This window comes from Pinus tabuliformis, chromosome Q, assembly GCF_031772625.1.
Source record: "Pinus tabuliformis cultivar Carrire ecotype Pingquan chromosome Q, CPIR1, whole genome shotgun sequence".
Lineage (NCBI taxonomy): Eukaryota > Viridiplantae > Streptophyta > Pinopsida > Pinales > Pinaceae > Pinus > Pinus tabuliformis.
The window spans coordinates 356,955,435-356,979,324 of NC_142296.1; the positions used below are offsets into that span (position 1 = coordinate 356,955,435).

The window sequence follows — 23,890 nt, forward strand, 5'->3', positions numbered from 1 at the left end:
GATGAATCACATAATACACTTACAAGAAAATTAATAAGCACTCCATCAATACATGAAACCACAAGAATCCCAAAAAGGACTGCAAAACCCTGGTCTTCCTTAGCCAAAAATTGCAGAGATACAAGTGAAATAATACAATGATAGCTTCTCCCTCAAGAGTCCAACCATGAAAATGAGCAAGAAAGTACATAATATAGATGATCTAACCTCTTTCCCTGCCTCCATGGGTCGAGCTCACTATCCTAGGAGCTGTTTCAACCACTTCTAAACTAAGCACTACAAACTAGGCAGTCAAAACAACTTGCCTCTATAAACTTGGAAACCAATTCATACATTTAATTTTTACCCTTTTCATAAATGAATCTTCTAGAAGAGTTACAAAAGGGTAAAAGTGTCTAAAAAGTGTCACAATTACATCAAAGAGGACCATCATTAACCTCAAAAAGTCAAACTGAGTCAAATCTGCGTTTTCTGGGCTGTACAGTGCATTTCTGGACAAATCTGCCTGACGGGTCGCGCCCCTTTGGAGCTCTGTTTGGGGTACTTGCAGGTGGCCAAATTGAGCAAAAGTGGGCTTTTTGGAAAGGTATGTGAGTCTACTTTCCAACCCAACTGGAATTTTTGAATTTGGAGTTCATTTGCCCTATCCAAAACCAATTCTCCCAAGACAGCTTTCTGCAGTTCAAAAAAGTGGCAGAAAGTCAAATTTTGCATGTATTTTGACCTTCTGGAGGCCCAAAACTCCATAAAAACTCAAGTCCATCCATGGGCATATGTAACTTTGCATGACAAATCAGGAAATGCTGAGTTTTTGTGAAAAGGAGTTGCCCTGATGAAGGGTCGCGCGGGGGGTGAGACCTGTTAAAGAGCCAAAACTTGTAAATTACCAAAAAATGCCAAAATTACCCAAAATTCTCAAAAAAATTTGGGATTTGAGCTGTGGCTAGGCTATTGAGTGCCATGATCTTTGAGTGAAGCCTCAGCCAAGATACGGAGGGGATTTGGCCTCTTTCTCCGTTTTAGAGCCTCGGTCAACCGCCTTTGAAACATCTTCATTTTGGCCTTGCACACATGCATTCTTGCCCAGTAATGGTTTTTCATGTTCCTAAGCAATATCTTCTCTTGGTTGGCCTTAGCCAACAGCCTCTCCAAGTGTGCGTTCTCCTGGATGAGCATAGACTCTCGGTTAGCAGGCAATGGGTCACCGGGTCTTCTACGGTTCAAGGTTCGGTCACTACGAAACCTCCATAGCTCATCAAGTGCTTTCTCCTCCTCCAACTGTTTGTTGTGCTGCTCCATGTAGGTGATGGTCCATTGGGCACCCTTAAATCTCCTCTGCAAAGCATCATTTTCAGCTCTGAGATGCTGAATGATCTCCTTTGCCTCTCGGCTAGGAGAACTGGCCTCAAGATCAATCACCTCAGTGTTTGGAACTCCTGATGGACCCTCATGAATCATGGGCTGTTTGTCCCTCTGTGCTGCCTGTGCTGGTGAAGGAAGCGAGGCCCCTTCCACCTGATGTGGAGATAACACTCGCTGAGCTGAAGATGAAGGCGAGACCCCTTCCACCTGCTGTGGAGATAGTACGCACCTGGATGCTGCAAATAAGGACCTTGGGCCTTTCTGATAGGTGACCAAAGGTGAGGAGTTGACATGTCTAGTGACAGGGATGTGATGCCGGTGTGATGGTCCTCTCTCCTCGTGAACAACCTCAGGATGTGGCTGTGATGGCGCTGTGAAAAACTCACGAGAGATGAACTCCTCCCATGAGATGCCCTGCTGAGTCAACTGATGCAATACTACTAGCTGAATCAAACCATAATGGTGAAGGCTCCTGTATTGCTGTGTCGGGGTCTTCCTCTGCAACATGGGCACCATCCTCTGAATGTTCTGAAAGGAGAAAACCGGGATGTTCATCATCCTCACTCGGGTGAAGTGCATCAAAAGGCGAATGTGATATGAGTACACCTGTGAAAATCTTCCCTCACAGGTAAAATAGTGCATAATAAGCCTCATGATGGGAGCATACTCGCTCCGGAGAAACCTGAATGGAAAAACACCCGCCAAATGTCTCATGAATGGTGGCCGAACATAAGGCTCAAAATGAACAGTATCTAGCATCTTGAGCTTATTCCACACCTCACCAACATTAGGTATCCCTGTAGCATGTGAGATCACCTCGGGTGTCAATGTAAAGTTCACCCCTACAAGATTGACATGTCCATCATGGAGGTGTAAAACAAAAAGGCGGGCCAACTCTCTGTGGTGCTGAATCCGAGAAATCCTCTCACAGAACTCATAACAAGACATGTACTGAAAACAAGTGACTGCCATAGGACATGCCTGTAACTCTGCTAAAGAAGTGGGCTCCTCTCGCTTATGATGTCCACCCTTACCACCATTACGAGGCCTCCTCTGTACCTCACCCTCTGCAGATGATGAATGGTCATCACTTTGCTCGTAAGTTTCGGTTTTTGACATAGTTTAGTAGCAAAGTGGACAAACTGTACTGCTGTCTCTGCCTGTAAAAAGTGTTGAATTCTATGTTGTTTCAAGGGGAAAAAGACACGAGGGAAATGTTAGGGGAGGGACCTTTTTACAAGGAATTGGGAATATATAAATATAACAGGGAATTTTTAAGGAAAATGTTGCAAACCATTATGCATATAGGAGTACATATTTAAAATCAGGGATATTGGGAAATCATTTGCAAAAATCACTGCATATGGGAAAAACATGTATGAAAGTGAACATATAGGGGAAGATAGGGAAACATATGCACAAAACTGCTGACATATTCACCAACATTTTCTATTGTTTACACATGCATATGGTAGAGGGAGATTAGGGTTTTGAATGCTTTGGGAGAGGGGTAGGGTTTACACTTTGAGTTATTAGGGAGAAGGGAGGGTTTGCATTTGATTTATAAAATAGCATGGGAGAAAAATAGGCATACATACAAGTGTGAGTGGAAAGGGGGAGGAGGGAAACAATTACAAAGGGAAAACACCTTGAAACAACACAAACCCTAGCACATTTTACCCATTAACATTGCAGTCATATGAAGAGGTTTCACTTGCACAATTTCGATCATTAAAACATGTTTCATGATATCCACCAATCATAACCAGCAACCATTTCAAGTTTAGAACACCTACCTCAAACGAATTTATGGCTTGGAGAGCGTTTGAGCAAGTTTAAAATCGATTTGCAGGGAGACAGCTCAACGGGTCGCGCACCATGCCCAACGGGTCGCGCACCTCTGACGGGTCGCTCCCGTTGTATTTTTACACTGTGGAAGGCCCTCTGACGGGTCGCGCGCACCTGACAGGTCGCGCACCAGTCCAATGCCCGAACTCGCTCTGTATTCGCTCCTTTCTCTCAATCACTCTCTCAAACCTCTCTTGCAAGCGTCTAGGATGCACAATGAGAGTGATAGGAGGGAATTTGGGGTTTTTATAGGTTTCATTTGAAAAAAATTTATTCACAAACCCACTTTCTAATGTTTTCTCTTTGACACTTGATAACACTGAATTTTTGGTTTCTTTTGTCCTGAATTTGACTCATTGAGTGCTTTGACTTGATTCTTTTTGCAGGTAGATCATCTGAGGGATCTTGGCAAGGGGACCAGGGTTGCATTTTGTTCGCTGAAGACTTTTGAAATTTCATCACTTATTTACAAAAATTTGGAAAATGACCTTGGCTTTAAAAACAGAGTTTTTAAATCCAAGGTGAAGATTAGCTGTACCAGATAAGAAATCTTGAAGAAACACTTTTACAATCATCCCTCTGGCTTGCTGAATACTCATTGACTTTTCAGACACATGACCCTGTAAACATATTTGACCAAAACCCTAGACCTAGGAAATTGACCTCAAGACAAGATAAGACAAGCTTGAAAGAGCTTAATGACTGAAATGACCTGAACCAGCAATGCCAAGAGGGGTACAACACACCAGCTCCTCCATCAGGGTTATGGCATGCCTAACGGGATGCAAAAATCGACACTGATGAGACACCTACATATGCAAATGCAAAGAGTTTTGATCGTTGATGGAGGGCTTAAGACCGACTCTAACAGGACAAACACTCTAGAGCCCTTGGTGGGTTAAGCTACTAGTCATGGAGCCTTTGTTGGAAAAACACTCTCGAGCCTGGTAAAAGTTGTGGGTTGAGATTCTAATCTTGGTGCCTTGGTTGAACACATGCTCTAGAGCCCTAGAAGGATTGATAGACACTGACTTGATGAGGGTTTTGTGATGTCTGGCCATGAGGTGGAATCATTGTTTGATGGGTTGAGGTGGATGGCCTCTCAAAGCACTGGATGGTTTTGGATTGATATGTTCTATGAGATCCCACATCCATTCTTGTTATATAGTGCGAGGGTGAATGGTTGAAGAGAGATTTTCCTCAACCATTCTACAGTTGGGTGAAACATCGAAGTCCCATCCCGGGTTTGGATTTTGCTTCATCAATAATATGTTATTTCTCCTTCTATTTCTATGAGTATTATAATGGTTTATATGTGCATCATATCATTGTGATTTCGTTGGTATTTTTGTTGCTATTACGTTGGTTATATATGTGTTTTATGACAATATCTATGTCTAACTCTCATCATGTTTTTACTTTTCTATGAATGAAAAATGTATCTATGACCTAATGGATGAAATGGAAGGTAATTTGTTTAGGCATCAATACTTCTTAATGATTCTTAGCTAGGTATGGTACCCCTATGCTCAAATATGTTATTTACACCTAGGGGTCTAGTCAAGGTTTCATTCAATTAAATCCATTAGTATTGTTATTTCCATGCTATATTATTGTTCTTAAGGTGTCACTCAATTCTGGGCTATGACATGGGCCCTCGGACTAAAAATGTGGCTTAAATCCTGGGGTCTTGGGGACACTGACACATAACTAAGCAAAATAGTCCCTAGACACTGGCTCGGAGGCCTATGAGAGCATCTAGATGTCCTTGGATGTTTGCATGCCCATAACATGAGAGCGTACAGAGGTCAAGTGGTTCAAAATGTCAGTGGGACTCATGGGCGGGTTCATAAAATGATTGGGTTAGTTCCTAAGGGTCTTAATCATGATGCTAAATTTTTGCACGGTATGCTTCCATTGGTTTGACTTCCTTAACATGACTTAGGAGTTCAAGTGATATCATAATGGCCTCCCATCACATGTTTACCCCAGCTTGTCGGTTGCTTGGGTAGATTTTGGAGGAGGTGTTACATAATTCCTCTAATTTCTTTACTTTCAAAGGAAAGTGACATTCCTACTTGCATCAAAACTCCACCAGTTCCATGTCCTAAGGTATCACACTCCATAATGAAGGATTTTGTGAATTCATCTGTCACTAAGAGGGTAGTTGTAGACATAGGCTGCTTAAGTTTTCCAAGAGATTTTGTTTCTTCTTTAGGCAAAGAAAATTCTTCCTTACTGAATAGTTTTGTTAGAAGGTTTTCTACTTGACCAAAATTGTTAAGAAACTTGTGGTAATATCTTATCAATCGTAACAATCCTTTAGTTTTCTTAAAGGTTTTTGGGATTATCTATTTCTTCATAGATTTATTTTGTCAAGATCAAATTTGTCACCCTCATTGGATACAATATGATCCAAATATTCCACTTATTGATCTAAAAAGGCATGCTTGGATGGATTTACATATAGACTTTTCTCTGCCAATTTTACCAAAGGCTCCGTGCATAACTATTTTTACTATTATGTGAGTTATATTAAATTCTTTGAGATATGGTGAATAACAATTGGTTATGAAAAAAAAAAAATATGTGCATTAATTCATATTGGAAAAAAATCAGATGCGTGAGAAACTGTAAAGTAAACCAAATTGATCAAACTCATTTAGAGTAGAGTTGGGTAGAATTTCCATTTGGAATTCTAGCTAGATTAAGATGGAATTTGGGAAGAAACTATGGAGGTTCCAAATTCCATTAAAGTCTCTAAGAGAGAGGAATAGTCATTTTTTTACTAAATCAATTCTAGCTAGGTTGAATGATGCCACCCCTAACATTTCTTGAATCATAAAGTCAATATCACTCTTCTATTCATATGGATGCATGTAAAGAATAATCTTAGGTGGTATACACTTCCACGTTGCAAATAAATAACATGGTCATGATTTCAAGCAAGTGGAAGACCGTTAGGAGTCTCTTTAACTACCTTGGAATGGTTATTTATTATATATTTGAACATCTAATAAAGATTATTTTGCAATCACAAATAAGAAATAATAATAAGTGATGTTTGCATACCTCTTGCTTTGTTTTGTTCTATAAAAGTGTGGTGAACCCTTCTTTTATTGGTACTTATGTACTAGATAGAAAGAGGTGGAGAAAAACTTACTAATTTATGGATATTTTTTAACTAGAGAGTTTATTTTCCTTCTAACTAAGGATTTCTATTCCATATTTAGAATCTTATTCTAACTTTTTTAGCTTAGATGTAAATCTATAGCACCCTAAAAGGATAAAAAAATTGCCAAAAATTTTACACCTTAAAACATTTCAATAATGTTTCACTAAATATAATGTGGTGGGTGATTTGTTTCATAATTTCACACATTGTGTATTAGGAAACAACTTAAATCTATCTTAACTCTAAATCTATCATACACTAAAATGATTAAAAAATAACACTTATGTGACTAAGAATTTGATCCTACATCTAAAATAAAATAATCTATTCCTATTAATGCATATAACATTTACCTTTTATATATATTTATAATAATTTTTTTTTATTATTACAACCTTATCTTATAAAATATTTTAAATACAATATATCATAAAGTCATGAGAATAAATTTAAAAAACATATAATCGTTCGGAAGTGACTATGAATTTTCTTAGTGCCCATAATAAACTTTATCAAAAAGTAAGAATATATGTACAAAAGATATAAGCATTTGGAAGTGACCATGAATTTTCTTACTCCCTAGTATATGAAACACAATAATGATGAATAGAGGATGATGAAACAAGATGAGACTTATGAATAGACTCGTGAACATTTAGAAGTGACTTGCCAATTGTGTTAGTGGCCTTAAATCCGACATGACATGACATGCAAAACACAGGGAGGATAACAATGCAACGCATTTTGAAGGGACTAATCAATTGTATTCCATGCTGGAAATCAACTGCATCTCAACCAGAAAGCATCATACAAATATATAACTCCTTATAGAAAAGTTATTTTCTATATATATACAAAGCTAATAAAATTGATTCGAGGAGTCATAAAAGCAATGAACTAGATGTAGGAAAAGAAAAAGAAACTTAATCAAAATGGTTCCTTTCATCTGTGATATCCATACCCACATGGTAAGTTATTTCCATAAGAGGAGACAACCATCATACTCATGAACGATAAAATTTCCAGAGGGAATACTTTGTAGTTTACTGTCTTACAATTTCCTACGAGTGGGAATGAAAAGCATTCATGGAAGTAAAGGTGTGCGTATACAACTCATTTCATAGGCCATTCATGTGCAAAACAGGACAGTATTTAAGCTCCTACCTTTTCTTCTTCGACTGCAAAAGTCGAAATTATATAATTAACCCAAAAGACAGACTATGTTCGTCAAACTATGTAGAATGTATTCTTTAATGGGCCACCAGAATAAAGCTGCTGGCCAATGGTATAAATCCTCAACCGAGCCCACAAGAAAGTTGCTAACTATTCAGTGAAGTTGTGTTTTACGGAATTCTTTTACCGGAATTCACGCAAATGGTGTTATATTTGGAAGACCCTTCTGGTCTAAAGATGATACCTTGACTTTATTCCAATCACAAACGAGAGAATTTTATTGGTATAAGAATTACGGGATGGCCAGGATATAACATTGTGATCGATCGACTTATTTGAGACTCAAAGAAATTAGTACCATTTCAATTTTTGTGTGGCTTTCTAGAAGAAGTGGTTGGTTGTGAAGCTAGCCCAAAGATGTCGAGATTGACAGGGCCACTGACAGTGGGGGGAGTTATAGGCGACGTTTTAGATATGTTCACACCTAGCGTAAAGATGACTGTGGTTTATAACTCCAATATGCAGGTCAACAACGGGTTCGAGCTAATGCCTTCGTCTCTCACAGCGCCTCCTCATGTCGAAGTTATAGGTGGTGATATGCGCACATTTTATACTCTGGTAACTTTAATTTTTTATTTACACCTGCTCTGCTTCTCCGCTCTCAGACAGCCTTGTTTTTGTATTCAGTGTTTATATCTCTTCTGGGAGGTCTTTAGATTCACGTTATCCCTTTCCTTTATTTGTGAAATAAGGAGAATAAGAAGCAAATAATGCTTGGTTGGGTTGAGTTAATGTGCTCATTTCTTACTGGGCATTTTTAGATTATGACGGATCCAGATGCTCCCAGTCCCAGCGATCCCGCAGAACGGGAATATCTACAATGGTATGCAAGTATATTGGGCAATTTTTTCTACAAAGTAGCAGTTAATGTCTAACTCTTGATATAAATGAACATGTTGTTGGACAAACCGACAGTGACGTTGAGTTGAATTCAGAAGCTCTGTAGTAGTTGAAAATATGATTTTCCATCATTACTAGATTTATAACGCCTTAGATATCCATGTCATGTTTTGCAGGATAGTTACCGATATCCCTGGAACAACATCGAACTCTTTTGGTAAGCACCGGATGCATACTCACATTAAAAGACTAAACGGTGCCCAGTACTGAGCAAACAAAATTACAGTCGCCTCCCTCTCGTTTCCACTATTTTTTTGCTTCGATTTCCACCACTTAGGGTTCATGCTTCAGATCTGTGGCTAGATAGTGTGAGCACTTCTATTTGCTATTTAGTTGCAATACCCGAATTTCTCTATTTAGTTTTCTTGTTTAATTTTATCTTATATCCCCGATAGTTCAATTGCAATTTTATATTACATTCCCGGTAGTTCAATTGCATAACAGACTTGTCTTTTGGCGGAGTAGTCTAACTTAATATGAAATAATTTTTTTCACTACATTTTTTTGGGTTAATTATAAGCATTAGGCCTTTAGCTTTAGTAGAGCTTTTTTTTTGGTAAAGTAGTCTAAATTTTATATCAGACTTATTTTTTTTTGCTAAAGTAGTCTAATTTATAGATAAAATTGTTTTTTAATTAAAATTCAGCAGAGATTTTTTTAAACTTGAGTTTGAGTTGTTTAATCACTAGATTATAGATGAAATTTTTTTTTAATTAAAATTCAGCAGAGATTTTTTTAAACTTGAGTTTGAGTTGTTTATCACTAAATTTCTAGTAAGAGGGTTTTTCAACCTGTCTAATCTATTTATGCATTAAAAATACATTTTAAATAAAAAAACATTCTTCCCTGAAATTATATTACCAAATTTCCATGAAATTTTTAATTTCCTCTGTAACAAATTTTGTCTTCCTTTGTAACAAATTTTGTCTTCCTTCGACATAAAATAATAGGCATATTTTTCTTTCATTTGTACACATCAAACATTCTATACACTCACAAGGACACTAAAATTATGTGCATCAGTGCATGGTAGTTTAGAGTTGCAGGATTATATCTTTGGTTTTCGTATCATTATCATTAACAATGCCGGAAGATGAATGGTAGGCAATCACGGTTATTAAATATTTATCTTCAGGTACAGAAATTGTGAGTTACGAGATTCCAAGGCCGTTCATTGGGATCCATCGCTACGTATTCGCTCTGTTCCAGCAGAAAGGTCGGCAAACGGTGGTCCCTCCTCCATCACGCCGCCATTTCAACACCAGGCAGTTTGCACAACACAATGGACTTGGGCTGCCTGTTGCTGCTGTTTATTTCAATGCGCAGAGAGACACCGCCGCTCGGAGAAGATGAAATGATGAAACAACGTACTGCATGTATGGCTGTTGTCCCTCTTCTATTGTATTAGCATTAGGAACCCCATAATATTCCATGAGCGTTAGTAATATTTCACTGTCCTGCCTTACATTAGGGTCGTCATAGCTGCATGAATACTACGAGTGTTCATTTGTGAATATGCTTTCTAGAGATTTTCATAGTGGAAGTGTCCTCCTGGTTAAGGGTGGTTTGGGTTTCGGTTAAACAGGCTGTGTGGAGAGATTTAGTGAAGGGATCTATCTCATTCAATTTGATGTATAAAAGGGGTACGTGTCTTTATATACGCAACACTCGGACGTACCTTTTGTTGATTTGTAACGTGTCCTAATTTCTTTCAATGCGTAACTTGGGCGGTTGAGAACCTTTTATTAAATTTGTAATATGTAGAACCTTTTATTATATTTGTAATTAAAATGCCGGTTCAGTTGTGATCTGTCACGTGTCCGAATTTCATTTTATGCGCACCATTTGGACAGCGAGGACCTTTTACTTATTTTTATTTGTAATGGGTAGAATGTTCATCATTAGAAAGGTTCTGATTGCCAATTAAAATGCCAGCTTCTCTTATTCCAGTACATCCTGTCCCTGAGGGATCCGTTTCAATAATGTCGGTCTGCTATTTCTTCTATGTCCGTTTCAATACAACGCAGTCTATAACTCAAAATTTCGTCGTCACGCAAATCCCAGATGGATTGATAGATTGTGTTGTACGGAATTGTGCGAACAATGCATTTAATCTTTCGCCATGGAATGTGTATATATTTGAAGATTTGGTAAGCTGTGGTAGTCATTAGTTGCTTTGTGAAACCTGAGTTGGAAAAGGCAAAAAAGATGTGATAAGAAAGAGTATGTATTTAGAGAAAAGTGACAACAGAAAAACATTTCATTTTAGAATATGACGTTTTCAAAAGTAATAAAGAAAATTATACTAGCAACTAGTTATTAATTCCCAAAAATTAAAACTATTTATGGTAAGATTTCACAATTATTGTAAAATTAACAGAGAGAAAAAAATAAATTTCTTGATTTCTTTCTCTAGAGCCTCATGGTGGTCATTTTATTTTTCAAAGTGTCAGAAGACATCTTTTACGTAAGGGTAAAATTAAGTATAACAATGTTGATTACAAATGTTTTATGTTCTGCCCTTTTTACCAAGGAGTATTTTCCAAAAACTGGTTACAGAGCTTTCTTTTCTGTCAATTTTGTATAATTGTGTCTGAGTTTAGTTAAAAAATTCCGATATAGCATACTGCTGTTCTTAAAATTGTAAAAGCTCATTTAAGTTTTGAGTCTAACATACCCAGCAATGATAGGTAAATTACATTTTAAAAATATCTAAATATATGTACGGTTAATACTTTATTTTACATTAAGGAATTAATACTTTTAATTGGAAACATTACAATACTAAATTAGAATAATTATTTTTGTGAAATTAAAATACTATATTTTAATAAACAATATTATATGACCGTGAAGTACCATATGACTATAAAGACAAGTTACCTATATTCTCATGTACCAACATCATTTCTCTGTCTAGGTAATTAAAAACCACATCGTAAAAAAATAGAAAATATATAAATTTAAATATTTTTGTAATTTTTTTTAATGAAATCATTAACTTTGGTATTTTTTAAGAAAGATAGAGAGAGGGAGGGAGTTAGACTTACATAGATATGGAGAGAAATAATCTGTGTATTCCAGGCTGAGATAGAGAGGTAAAGAAAGAGAGATGGAGGGAGAGATATGGATATAGATGGCGAGAAAGAGAGAGACAAGGAGAAAGGGAGAGGTGGAGAGAGAGAGAAAGAGAGAGAAAAGGGGAAGTGAGGGAGGGAGAAGTACAATGTTATTTACTATGCATTAACCTAAGTCTAGATGTTGGTTCTTATTCCTATTTTATTGATTGCATTCTATGCATTGATTTCAATGTAGTTGTTTATTTTTAATCCTATTTGATTTCTTGCATTGGATACATAGATTTTAGTATTGACATTGATTTCTAATTCTATGTTATTTCTTGGACTGGATGCATTGATTTCAATGTGGATATTGATTTCTAACCTTATTTGATTTCTTACGCTAGATGCATTGATATTTAGTGTAGATGTTGATTTCTAATATTATTTGAATGCTTACACTAGATGCATCGATTTTAATGTAGACATTATTTTTTTTTTTGAGGTAACTTGATGTATGATGTACATTAATTTCAAAGTAATTAAATTAATAGCATGTATTGATTTCATTGTAACCACAATTCTTTTTTATTGATAACATGCATTGATTTCTATGTCACTGTCATTGAACCATAAATAAAATACATAAATTTTTATCTTAAATAAATTGGTAATAGAAAATAACTACTACTGAAATTTACTTGGGGTTTAACCCTCTTTAAGTAAAATTGATTGACTTTGGAGAAAGTTACTACTAATATTAGAGAGCAAGAGAGAGAATGTGTGACATTTATTACAATAGTACAAGTTAAAGATTTGAATGGTCTATAATTTCAACAACCCTTTTCATATGATCCATATGAAAAGATGGAAAACTAATAGGCGTACAATAAGAATTGTAGAAGAACATAGTTATTTACACTCTCTATCATCTCAAAAAAATGACGTAATTGCAAATTAAATATTAAAAAGACGAGATTAATCTTATATATATTTAGCATATTTATAATGAACATAGTAATTAGATGTTCACCAAATTTTCCATGGCCACACAAGAATGGAACCAACCTAGATCCATCTAATGTGAGACCTATCACACACTCAACGCGATCAAATCCTTCAAGGTGCAAACCTTTCTTCAAGCTCTACATCAAAAAAGGAAGGTTTTCACATTGAGGGATTTGATCCATCCCAGTGCGTGATAGGTCCAATGTCAGATAGATTCTAGGTCGGTAAATAATACAATTATGATTATAGAACATAAAATCACCTACTCCTTAAGATATAATATTCATGTGTCTTGATTGGTTACCAAAAACAATTAAACTATCTAGAAATTGTTTAAGTAAAATACAATGGTATGTTTTTTCATTTAATATTTCTTATACATTTATTCTCATTAGTATTGTACAATGAAGTTAACTAAGTGTCTTTACAATTCTAAAAGATAAAAAGAAAGTTTCAAATTGTCTTTAATACTACATTAAACATATGATTTTAGATAGATGCTAAAGGAAGATGAGAAAATATTGCTTTATGTTTAAGAAATTTTTTAAGGTGAGAATTTATAATTTTATTTAAGGTTAATGATGGTAGATATAGATAACATGATTACTTTGAAATTTTTTACTTGATATAATATGTAGTTTGTTTTAATTTATTGTAAACAAGAATGAAGTGTTCAACATAATTCCCTATAAGTAAGACAAAGTTAAGAGGCTTAACTTGGGAAGTTAGTTAGTTTGTTTTTTTTTTGGCCTTGAATTTAATTTTAGATTTCCCTTATCTCCAAATTTGGATTTCATAGTAGAATTATTCCACTATAAACAATTATGAGAATAATGGGAGGGGTATAGGGCTTGCTTGAGGTATGGGAAACAGCGTAATTGGGATCATTTTGAGCTAACCAAGTAGTCCAAGATAATAGTTAGAAATTCTCATGAGAGGAGTGTCTAATTTAGTATCCGTGGACTTAGCATGTGAGGTTTTCTGTTGTTGTGAATGGGAGAGTGAAGAAGATTGATGTTGCATATTTTTGTTTAGTTGTGAAAATAGAGAAGCATAACTAGTGAAATAAAAATTGAATCAACACATAGGCATTGAGAGTGCAACTATGAATCAAGGTGGATAGAAATCCTTGTGAAGGACACCAACCTATATGGAGTTGTGAATGGGTGAAGAAGATAGCGTGGAAACCTTAAGCCTGAGCTAGAATGCCAAGAGAAGTTCAGAGAAACATGACTAAATTAACCATGAAAAACACTAAAAAAGGGGATGTACAGAGAAACCATTGGACTAACTCCCTTGTGCTTTGGAGGCCCATTGTTGTAGCAATGTGAGTTGTTAATGAAACTTTTCCTAGTGTTTTAAAGAAAGGATATTAACTTCTATTGTGAAGGAGAGTTTCCTTCATTATTTGTACCCTGCATTAAACCCTATCCCCTAGTGGGTCTTTCTCTCAAGCCGTGGACTCCTTTCTCAAAGTCGTTGGATGCAATAAAATTTTAGATGACCATGTCGTTGGGTGGAAATGGGATCTCCTTCATTTTTTCATCGATGGTTAAGTGATACAAAAAAGTAATATTCATATTTTAATGAAATAAAAGGATTTTCTTAACCTTCATTAATGTTATAAAGTTGAGTTTATAAGTATGCTTAAGTGGATGAGAAAGATGAGTATGCTCAATTATGCTTGGTTAGTAACTACCACAACTTTTATGAATGAACTCTACAAATGGGGGAAATATTTTAAGTATGTTACCTGTGATAAATGTCACATGTATGGTTCGTGAGATAGAATATAAAACCTAAAATTATATTTAATGATTTTCATGTATTATACTAGTTTGGTGGTATTGACTAGCCCAATTATGGGATTGAAGACTTGTCTTGTAGGCATGATTTGAGAGTGGAAAGATGTGTAATTACTGTAGTTGGGATAACCATGCAAGATAGTTTACTGATTCGTTGTCCAGGATCAATAGAAGAAAAATTCCCTTTAGAGATAAACCATAATAATATCCACCTTAATAAATCAGAATACTCTCCACCTTATCTGCAAGTGTCTGGAGTTTTAAATATGAGGTTACAACAAGACATGAGTGAAAAATACCTCATTCAGTGGGGTGAGGTTGTTGGTTTGGTAATTCGACATTTCTTTTTCTTGCTATGAGAAGTAACTTAGGTGTGGGTACATTTTTAGATGCCTTTACGCTATGAAATATTTTTATCACTTCAAAAGTATTCTATAGAAGTTTATGACCAATTGAAATGACTTTGATTTCTTTGAACCATGCTTGAATGTTTAATCAGATCTTATAATTTATTTAGATTTTGGGGCTTGAAATTCTTCTCCTTAAACCCATGTTGTATGATCCAAAATGAGGCATGACTGTCATCTCGCAGAAATTTGAATGTCGCAATTAACCTATAGGGGAGTGTTAAGGACATTCCATATATCTAGAGATACAACAATAATCTGTAGTCAATATAAGGTGAGGATGTTATGGATATCTATAGATTCATATATCCATGTATTTGGGAAAAATCACCAACAAATATTTACCTAAAATCCTAGACGTCTCATGCAAGGTACCAACATAGAAAACCACATGGTTGTTATGTGGAGCCCATAATAGCACTATGAAACCTAAAAGTAGATCGGGTTGATGCAGTAAAATGCTATTATAGTATGATATTGAATTATAATATGGCCTTGTAATTTCATTGTGTTTATGCATGATATACACACCTAGAAGTGGGCATGTCATATGTAATGTCAGCTCCATGGTGAGGGAGATGTGAAGACTTGATTTAAGAATAAAAAAGTTATGAAAATTTGTCATTTTTAAGTTCTGATTCAAATAGGATGTTTCAAATATCCATAAGTATATATATATTTGTATGGCATTGGTTATACTGCATTGGCAAGTGGATGGCATGATAGAGTGTTGAAGTGCATGGTCTAAAATAGTAGTTGATGGGTGAGCCTAAGTGGTACCTTAAGTTGAGGAAGATATGGAATTTCTAGGATAGTGGATTATATAGATATCCAAAGATGAAGCTATATGGACATTACGACTCTTAAAGTCCTCCTAGATGTGGACGCATATAGAATGGTGGAGAATAGAGAAGACAGTAAGTGTAGAAATTCTAATAAAGCAATTCATTGAAGGTCTGAGATCGAGAAGTGAGCATCAAGCTAATGTGTCTTGTTAGGGTGTGTTGTAGCGGCTACAATACACTCCAAAATTTTGGCCTGCATCTAATTTCAGAGCCTTCATTGGGATTTTCCTTGATGTTTGCAAATGCTTGGGCACATCCCATGAGCTCGTGTTGAGTCTTTGCACCCTCCTCGCTTGATCGTTTACCGACATCTTTTAGCATGTTGGTGAAAGTACGATGCTTGGAGCCATGTTCTAGCTATGCACAACGTCCGTCTTTGTGTGTACAAGTTGTATTCTCTATGTAAGCATGTGTCACACTAAAAAACAAAGTTGTATTCCATGTCATGCAAGTGTTGTCGCAGTCATTCAATGATACTTTACAAATGTGTTATAGACTTTTTTGGGCACTCCATACCCAATCAAACATGTCCATAAACCAAGGGCTCCTAAGCCCCTAAAAGTTTTGTTTCATACCCTAAAGGAACAAGGTCAGCTGATTACATCATCTCCCAGAACTTCACCACAGGAAACTGCTCAGAACTGGTCAAAACTGGACCATACAGGTTGCTCAGTGCTAAGGGTGCGATGCATCCCACCAACCCAGTGAAAAGGGTGCGATGCATACTGAAAAGCCCTTCTGTAGGGTGCGATGGGTGAGAGTGGACAAATGGCAGAGACAGTTTGCGAGGTGGATGACCACAGAATCTTCTAGAAACTTCTCCTATGACACTTGCCTCTCTTAATTCACCCAGGAATGAGTAAGAGATAATCAATCTCCAAGTGGAATCAAGAACTATCAGAGAGAGGACACTAATCAAAATCCCAGAAGTTGACTCACCCCCTGCAATCATCTATATATGGATCCCTCATCCTAGAGATCCAGAGGCTGGAATTTTGTATCTTGTAAGGAAGTGTTGTTGGTTTCTTGTTGGAATATCATAGTGTTGGGTGATCTAAGCTTTTCATGAGGTGAAAGAAGGGCTTTCATGCTAGAGGATGATGCTGGGTCAGAACAATTGGTTGTAATCCTCTTTGCTACTCTTGATATTAATAAAGTTATTCAAGTTTTCCTCCACATTCTTGTATGTTTGATGATATATGCATTTGTGTGGTCAATATACATCTCGTCCTATACTGTTTATGATTGTAGATCTCTGTTGTTTGATAGTATTATGCTGTTTTGATTCCACAGGTGCTCTTTGAAGCTGGGTAGATGAAGGAGAACTGGCAAGGATCTGTTAGAAGGGAGAGGAATCGAGCATGGAACCAAGCGCAGGACTGAGGTTATTGTCCTTCATTCCACTCTTATCTACTTTTCATAAAGGAAAACAAAAGTAGTTTTAGTTTGTTTGTTTCTAAGATAGCTACCAGTCTTAGTGGGACTAGTAGCTCCGAGTGACACTAGATTTCCCGATAACAAATTGGCGACTCGGCTGGGGAGCGAATAGATTGTTTTTTTGTCTATATTTTTTTGTTTTATAAACTTATAGACGGAGCCTGAAGTCAAGCTAGCTAGCCTTCGAACTTCATTTGCTATGCAAGTGCAAAGTAGATCAATGCTGCTTCAGTCTATCTCTGGGTTTTGTTTATAAACCGAACAATCTATTTGTAAAATTTCTAATTTCCATAGTGGTGGCTCTAGTAACCTCATTAGATTAGCCACTGTGATTTCTATTTACTGTACATCACTTTCCCGACCTAAATCCCTGAACTGAGCTGCAAACTGTGAACCGGAACCCAGTTGAAGTCTCATCCCTCGACCATCCACCTTTTACTCTTGGGAATCTGGATGCATCAAACTTCTCATGTGCAGTAGGTTCGCTGCATTGCACATTCCCTGTATTATAGGTGCGGTGATCAGACAAGACCTTTCTGCTCTCAGATTTTGGTTTCTGTGTTCACTCTCTTCAGCTCTATTCAGGAGTTTTGCTGTCTGTGATCAGCATACCATTGTCGAAACCCCCTTCCTTTCCATCATTCCACCTCCATTGTGCAAAGAAATGTGAATGTTTTTATGTATTTTCCGCCATTTTCAGTTCTCTTTTACAAAGTAGTAGCATAGTCGAACTGTCGTCTTTTGATTTGAAAGTGTCGCAAGTGTCGTTTTCAGTCAAAGAAAAGAATTCTATTGTTTTTGATGGTCGATTATACAGTTACTCTAGGATTTGATTTGAATTAGTAGTTTTTCAAGTGTCAAAAGCAGTTTTTAATTCAAAATAGTAAAGTGCCGTCATTATCTTCCTTTCATTTTTGAAGAGAAATTTGTCAGTACTGTCACTTTGAAAAGATAATTCAGATCAGTACTTAGCATTCTTCTTGTCATTCACACATTAAGAAAGCTGAAAACAAACACATGCATCTGCATTTGCATTTAGACTGCTTGTTGTTTTGATTTAGGATAGTGCATCTAGTGTGTGCTCTCTGCTCTATGTTGAAAGAATATCATCTCTCTTTCTTTAGTAGCTAGGATTTTCATTGCAAAAAGTAGATTAAACGATTTTTCGTCATCTTAGATTGCATTTTAGGAATTGTACATATACATCACACGGTGAACCTGAAAGGAAAATTTCTTAAGAAATATCAACTGTAAATTAAATTTAATGAACCTAAAAACACTTTGGAACCTAATGCACAACATCTAGAAGTCTAGGCTAGAGACGTATTCTGGCGTCGTAAAGCCTGGTAACTGTCGCTTTCACTACTGGTTGGGTGGTTCCTCCTCTTTGAGACGACAAGTGCCAGTACGGACTTGTGCTCCCACATATCGTCGAGTATATATTGGGAGACCACAATGGGCTATACCCTTTATCCATAGGAAGTCGTGTCTGCCGCCCTATTGATCGCAATGCACTGAACACAGCATTTAGGAAGATTGACTGACGTACCATAAAAAGTATTCTGTAGTTTTGCGATTGGTTTGGTAATCCCTCTATCTAGATTTCCAGAGTAGTCTCTTTCATTCCTTTTTAGACTCCTTAAAGGAAAAGGTCCATCTGAGCACTTGTCACTTCAGGCTCATTAAAAATCGAAGGCGACTAGAGTCATCTTTTGTTTTTTCTTGACTCTTAAAAATTGAAAAAACAAGTTGTGTCAAAGCGCCTAAAATTCATTTATTTCAAAAACATTTTCTCCTTTATTTTTAGTTGATCGAGTAATTCGCAATCGTGGAAGAAAGTCAATTGAAACCCTGTCGTACGAGTCAACCGTCTTTGTCCCCAGAATCAAAACTATTCCGGAAAAAGCAAACTCGTTTAACCAGCTCAAAGTCCCCTGGTCGGGTTGGAACAAGTGTTCCGACACCCTCGGAGACTCCGGCTACTCCAAACATTTCTGGTACTCCTACCTTTACAGAAGAAGTTCCGCAGGCACAAGAGGATAGTAGAACTGATCCTAGTGTGAGGGTAAACACTTCTATACCTTAACTGGCTCCATCCATAGCTGATTCGGAAGGTGTTGTTCCCCAAACATCAGTCACTACAGAATCTATACCTTCTTCGGCACCAGAAATATTTTACGGACCTGACAGTTTACCTCTTCCACCCGGTTTGATTGCTATAGAAGAGATTGTGGAGGATCCACCATCTAGTACTCCATCGCAATTTGGAGTGGGGGTCACTCTATATCCTTCTTCGTCAGAAATTAATCTACCGTTATCAGAAGTTCTTGTAGAATCGCTAGGAAACGTTTTGGATAGACTAGATATGTCTGAACAACCATCGACATCTAGGACTGTGTCATCTGACATAGCAGTGGCAGAACTTCCTGCTACTACTCCAACAATGTTCGTCGCCGTACCATCTGTCGCAATTAGCTCTCAATCACTAGATGGGATCCATTCAAGGGTTATTTCGACGGTATGGTCTGTTCTCGTTTGTTCATCTGGCATAATATCTAGAATCTCTTAGTTGAGTCTCAGCAAATTGATCCTTCGCAATGTCAATTTGAGCAGTCCTGTCCTCAAAGGAAAATAATTCCCTTAAGCACCAGATTACCGTCGTATGGAGGGAAATATGCCCTTTCATTGTCACCTCCAGGAGGTCAAACATATGAGAGTTCGCAAAAGAATTCAAGTTATGCTGGAATTACATCCAGTGGTTGGATACCAATACTGCCTCAACAACCAAGAGTTGTATACTCAATGAAACAAAGTATGCCTATGTCAAATATCCCCACTACACCGGCTGTTGTGACGGTGTCACAAGTACAAGCGTTACCTGTTGTAGGCCAACCTCAAGTCTCTCAGGTCGCAATCCAATAGCCCCTTGTCCCTGTGATGCCACCACAATCATCGGTTAGTGGCTCCTTAACTAGAGTGACCCAGGCTCAAACGGGTACCATTACCCCTCATCTCAGTCAAACAGCCAGTATTGGGCAACAGCACATGGTCTCACAACCATGGCTAGTGCAATATCAACAACCACAATTCCAACAAGTTTACCAAGGATCTGAGCACCAAGTCTTTGCAAGTAATGGACAGCCGTATATTCAAAACAGACAACATCAACCATTTCATAATGGTTATGCCCATCAACCTTATCAAAGCTATCAACATCAAATGCACTATGCTGGTATGCAAAGACCCACTGCTCAGCCAATCCCATATTATCCTGGGTACGCTTCGCCGAACCTGAATCAACAGTTTCCCTTCGTGGCAACTTTAGAGGTACCAGATCTAAACCAGCTAACAAACGATCCAATCGCTTACACCCCTTGGTGGCCAGCGATTCCTCATAAACTTCCGTCAGATATTCCTAAATTTAATGGAAATCCGGGTGAAGACCCGTCGAATCATGTGATGACCTCTCACTTGTGGTTTTTATATAACACTCTAAATGATGATTCAATCAGGCTTTGCCTTTTTCAGCGAACATTAACTGGTCCGGCAGCAAAATGGTATATCGAATTGCCTAGAGCTTCGTTTGTTAACTTCAGTACTCTAGCCACAACCTTTTTAACCCATTTTCAGTTACCCATAAGTTACGAAATGGGAACAGAGCTTCTTACCAATTTCAAGCAAATGACGGCCACTCACATATCCGATCATATTCATGAGTGGCGACGTCGTCATAGAATGCCAAAAACATATGTTCCTGATCAACTGTTGGCTGAATGGTTTATTAAGTCGTTGTTACCTTCTATTACGGAAGATGTGGCAAAGGGAGGAGTCATCACTGAAGAGCAAGTAATTTCTCGTGCGCAATATTTAGACTTAATCTATACTCAGTCTAGCACGCTCTACGATAAAATCCCTGATGCTCCTAGACCGAAATTTTCCATTCCTCCATCTCCTAAATCAAACAAAGACTCTCATGCCGGGGACGGTGTGATAGGAATGACCAGCACGAAAACCATAAAGGCTAAGTCGAAGAAAGCCCGTACGGTTTCAGGTCAAAATGCAAATGAAGAACTTCTCGCCTCGGAAGTAAATGTCGTATCAACTGACAAAGGTAAAGAAACCAAGCAACCAGGAGGCAAGAAGAAAAAGAAAGGGAAGAAGAAGAAACAGGAAGAGTCGTCCCCTGAAAAATCTTCTGCAAACCCTTCTGGAGATAGGAAACCAAATCGTCCATGCCTAATATGTGATGAGGATCATTGGATGAGAGAGTTTCCGTATAAAGGTGAGCTTAGAAAATTCTTCAAGAATTCAAAAACCTTGATAGTATTGACTGATTCGTTTCCAAATCCAGGAACAAATCTGGTTGCTAGTGATAATGCTTCCCCGTCCCAAGTGCTAATGTTGTCGGTTTCAAAGCAGCAAAATGATGCTTTGATATCAACAAGGAATAAAGATTACAGGAATCCACAGCTGTCAGACAACAAGGCCAATGATCAACCCAGTAGTTCGACAATAACTTCGACCGAAGTTGTGCCACCCATTATTCCTGAACTAACGATAAAGCCCGCCAAAGGGAGTAGTACACAAATCGACATTTAATCCCTGTGCGAGAGCAGCACAACATTATAATATAGTGGAGGATCCGGCCCAATCGCCATCTGCTATGTCGACACTTGAGGTACTGTAAAATTGCCCCTCTCAAAAGCAGGCTTTATTATCAACGATAGTTGGGATTGACCCAACGGATTCCAATCTTGTGTCCTTTAATCACAAAGGATATGACCCTTAGTTACTAGCTCAACTAGCTTTCCTTATTCAAGTGAAAGCCCTCAACAAAACTGTTCATCGAACAATTATTGATGAGGGGGCATCTACATGTATTATGTCAATGAGTTTCTGGAAAACTTTAGGATCTCCACCCTTATCGCGATCTTCGACAACATTAAAAGCATTTGATGGACGAACATACACCCCATATGGGATTTTAAGTAATTTTCAAGTTGAACTAGGGGGCAAAACAGTAGAAATAAATGTTGAAGTAATCAACGGAAACCTCGATTACAACATCCTACTGAGAAGGCCCTAGATATATGCTATGGCAGCCGTTGTGTCGACCTACTTCAGGAAGATTTCATTTCCCTTTCAAGGAGGAATTACAATCGTCGACCAACAAGCATTTCTCCCCAATAGTTCACAAGTTACAGGAAGCATTTCGATGATCCACGGAAGCCCTCATTTGCTTCAAAATATCAGAGTAGGTCTATTAAAAGACCCTACATTGATGGGGACTTTTTCCCTACCACCTCCAAACAATCTAGTGGAAGTGGCCATGGTGGGGACCTACAATATTTTATCTTCTATATTCAGAGGATTCCTGAACATTTTGACAGTATGGACCATCGCCATTTTAGAGATATTGTAGCAATCAATTTTCTTGGCCTGGGGGGAAAGCCCAAATCAACACTCATCAAGCATTTGGATAGATAGGTCTGAGGAATATGGCACCTCTTCAGATCCTTGGTCGCATGTACATTCTACAGACGAAGGAATAATTCAGTCAAAGATGATAGGAGAGGCACCATGGGAAGATTACCACCATTGTTCCCATCTTCCAGATTACCACGAAGATTATTCCGGCAACCTTAATCATGATTCAGTTTTTTATTTTCTATCAAATACTGTAAATATGGTGAATTCTGAGGATAGTTCTTATCCTGTGTCAACCTCATTAAAAAATGAAACAACTCCCTTTCCAAATCGAGTCTGTGATTACGATCTCGTAAAATCCAAATTAAGTATTTCAAAGATCTCGAAGGTAAACCTTCATTCCAACCACCGTGCTAAATGCAATGAAGCTTGGGGGGCATGCACCTTGATTTGCGTTATTATGCTGGGGGCATGCAAGCTTATCACGAGCAGTGTTACCGCAGGGTTCAAGCTCGCTAAAAAATAAACCTGCCACGAGCAGTTTTTATGTGGAGTTCAAGCTCGTTAAAAATTAAACATAAGCAATGAGCAAACGTTCCCCCAGAGTTTAATCTCATTAAAAAATGAACCAATTTCCGGTAAATAACCATTGTGAATGCTTTATCATCAGATTTTGAGCCCTGGTCGTGTTCTCATCATCGCCTCCACTTTGTTTTAGCCGATCATTCATCTCCATTTGATTGTTTTCCCCGTTTTGAGGAACAGCTACGAAGAGTGATCCTGTTAGCCATCCATGTGACATTGCCATGACTGGAAAATTCCAAACCTTACCTGGAACCAGCTGCTACCTGAAATTATCACTCGTTCCTCAAAAACGAGTCTCCTTTAAGCTCTTTTCATCTGACTCGTAAAATATGAAAAGATTGCCAAACGATTGGCCTCTCCAGCTCATTAAAGTGACCAGAAGTGTTATCCCTCCTCTAGATTTTAATATTTTTAGACCTGAGGGATTATTACACAAAAAGATCGAGCGCTTGTCTTGTTCGGCTTGTTAAAATTACCGAAAATTCATCCCTTTCATATTATTTTATACTTTTTCAGACTTAAGGGATTATATGACAAAAAAGAATTATTGGAATTTCCTTTACATCCCTTTCAGACTCTCTAAAATTGAAAAGGACCGAGTTATCTTTGTCGTTAAACTCGTTAAAACCAAATAGCGACAAACTTGTCCATTCAGACAAGAACGAGTTTCACTGTCGCTAGGCTCGTTAAAACATAGCGACGGGTTTGCTGGAAGGGAAAATTATAGAACAAGCACATGTTATCCTCCTTAAGCTTGACAAAAATAAAGGGGTACTAGTCACCGATGACTAGGGAAAAA

At 37.5% G+C, this 23,890-nt stretch overlaps 1 protein-coding gene across 1 annotated transcript; it reads left to right on the forward strand.

Annotated features, from left to right (window-relative positions):
- Positions 1 to 7,975: 7,975 nt before the first annotated feature.
- On the forward strand, positions 7,976 to 9,871 carry LOC149219649 (CEN-like protein 1). Its single transcript, XM_089382641.1, has 4 exons — positions 7,976 to 8,176; positions 8,380 to 8,441; positions 8,635 to 8,675; positions 9,654 to 9,871. The coding sequence occupies exons 1-4, from the start codon at positions 7,976 to 7,978 to the stop codon at positions 9,869 to 9,871; spliced, it is 522 nt and encodes a 173-aa protein (XP_089238767.1).
- The last annotated feature ends 14,019 nt before the right edge of the window (positions 9,872 to 23,890 follow it).

Excerpts from the sequence above, each read along its gene's own strand:
- LOC149219649 (XM_089382641.1), top strand. The coding sequence starts at position 7,976 with ATGTCGAGATTGACAGGGCCACTGACAGTGGGGGGAGTTATAGGCGAC. Across the intron at positions 8,177-8,379 it reads TGCGCACATTTTATACTCTG|ATTATGACGGATCCAGATGC; the intron begins GTAACTTTAATT and ends GGGCATTTTTAG. Across the intron at positions 8,676-9,653 it reads AACAACATCGAACTCTTTTG|GTACAGAAATTGTGAGTTAC; the intron begins GTAAGCACCGGA and ends ATTTATCTTCAG.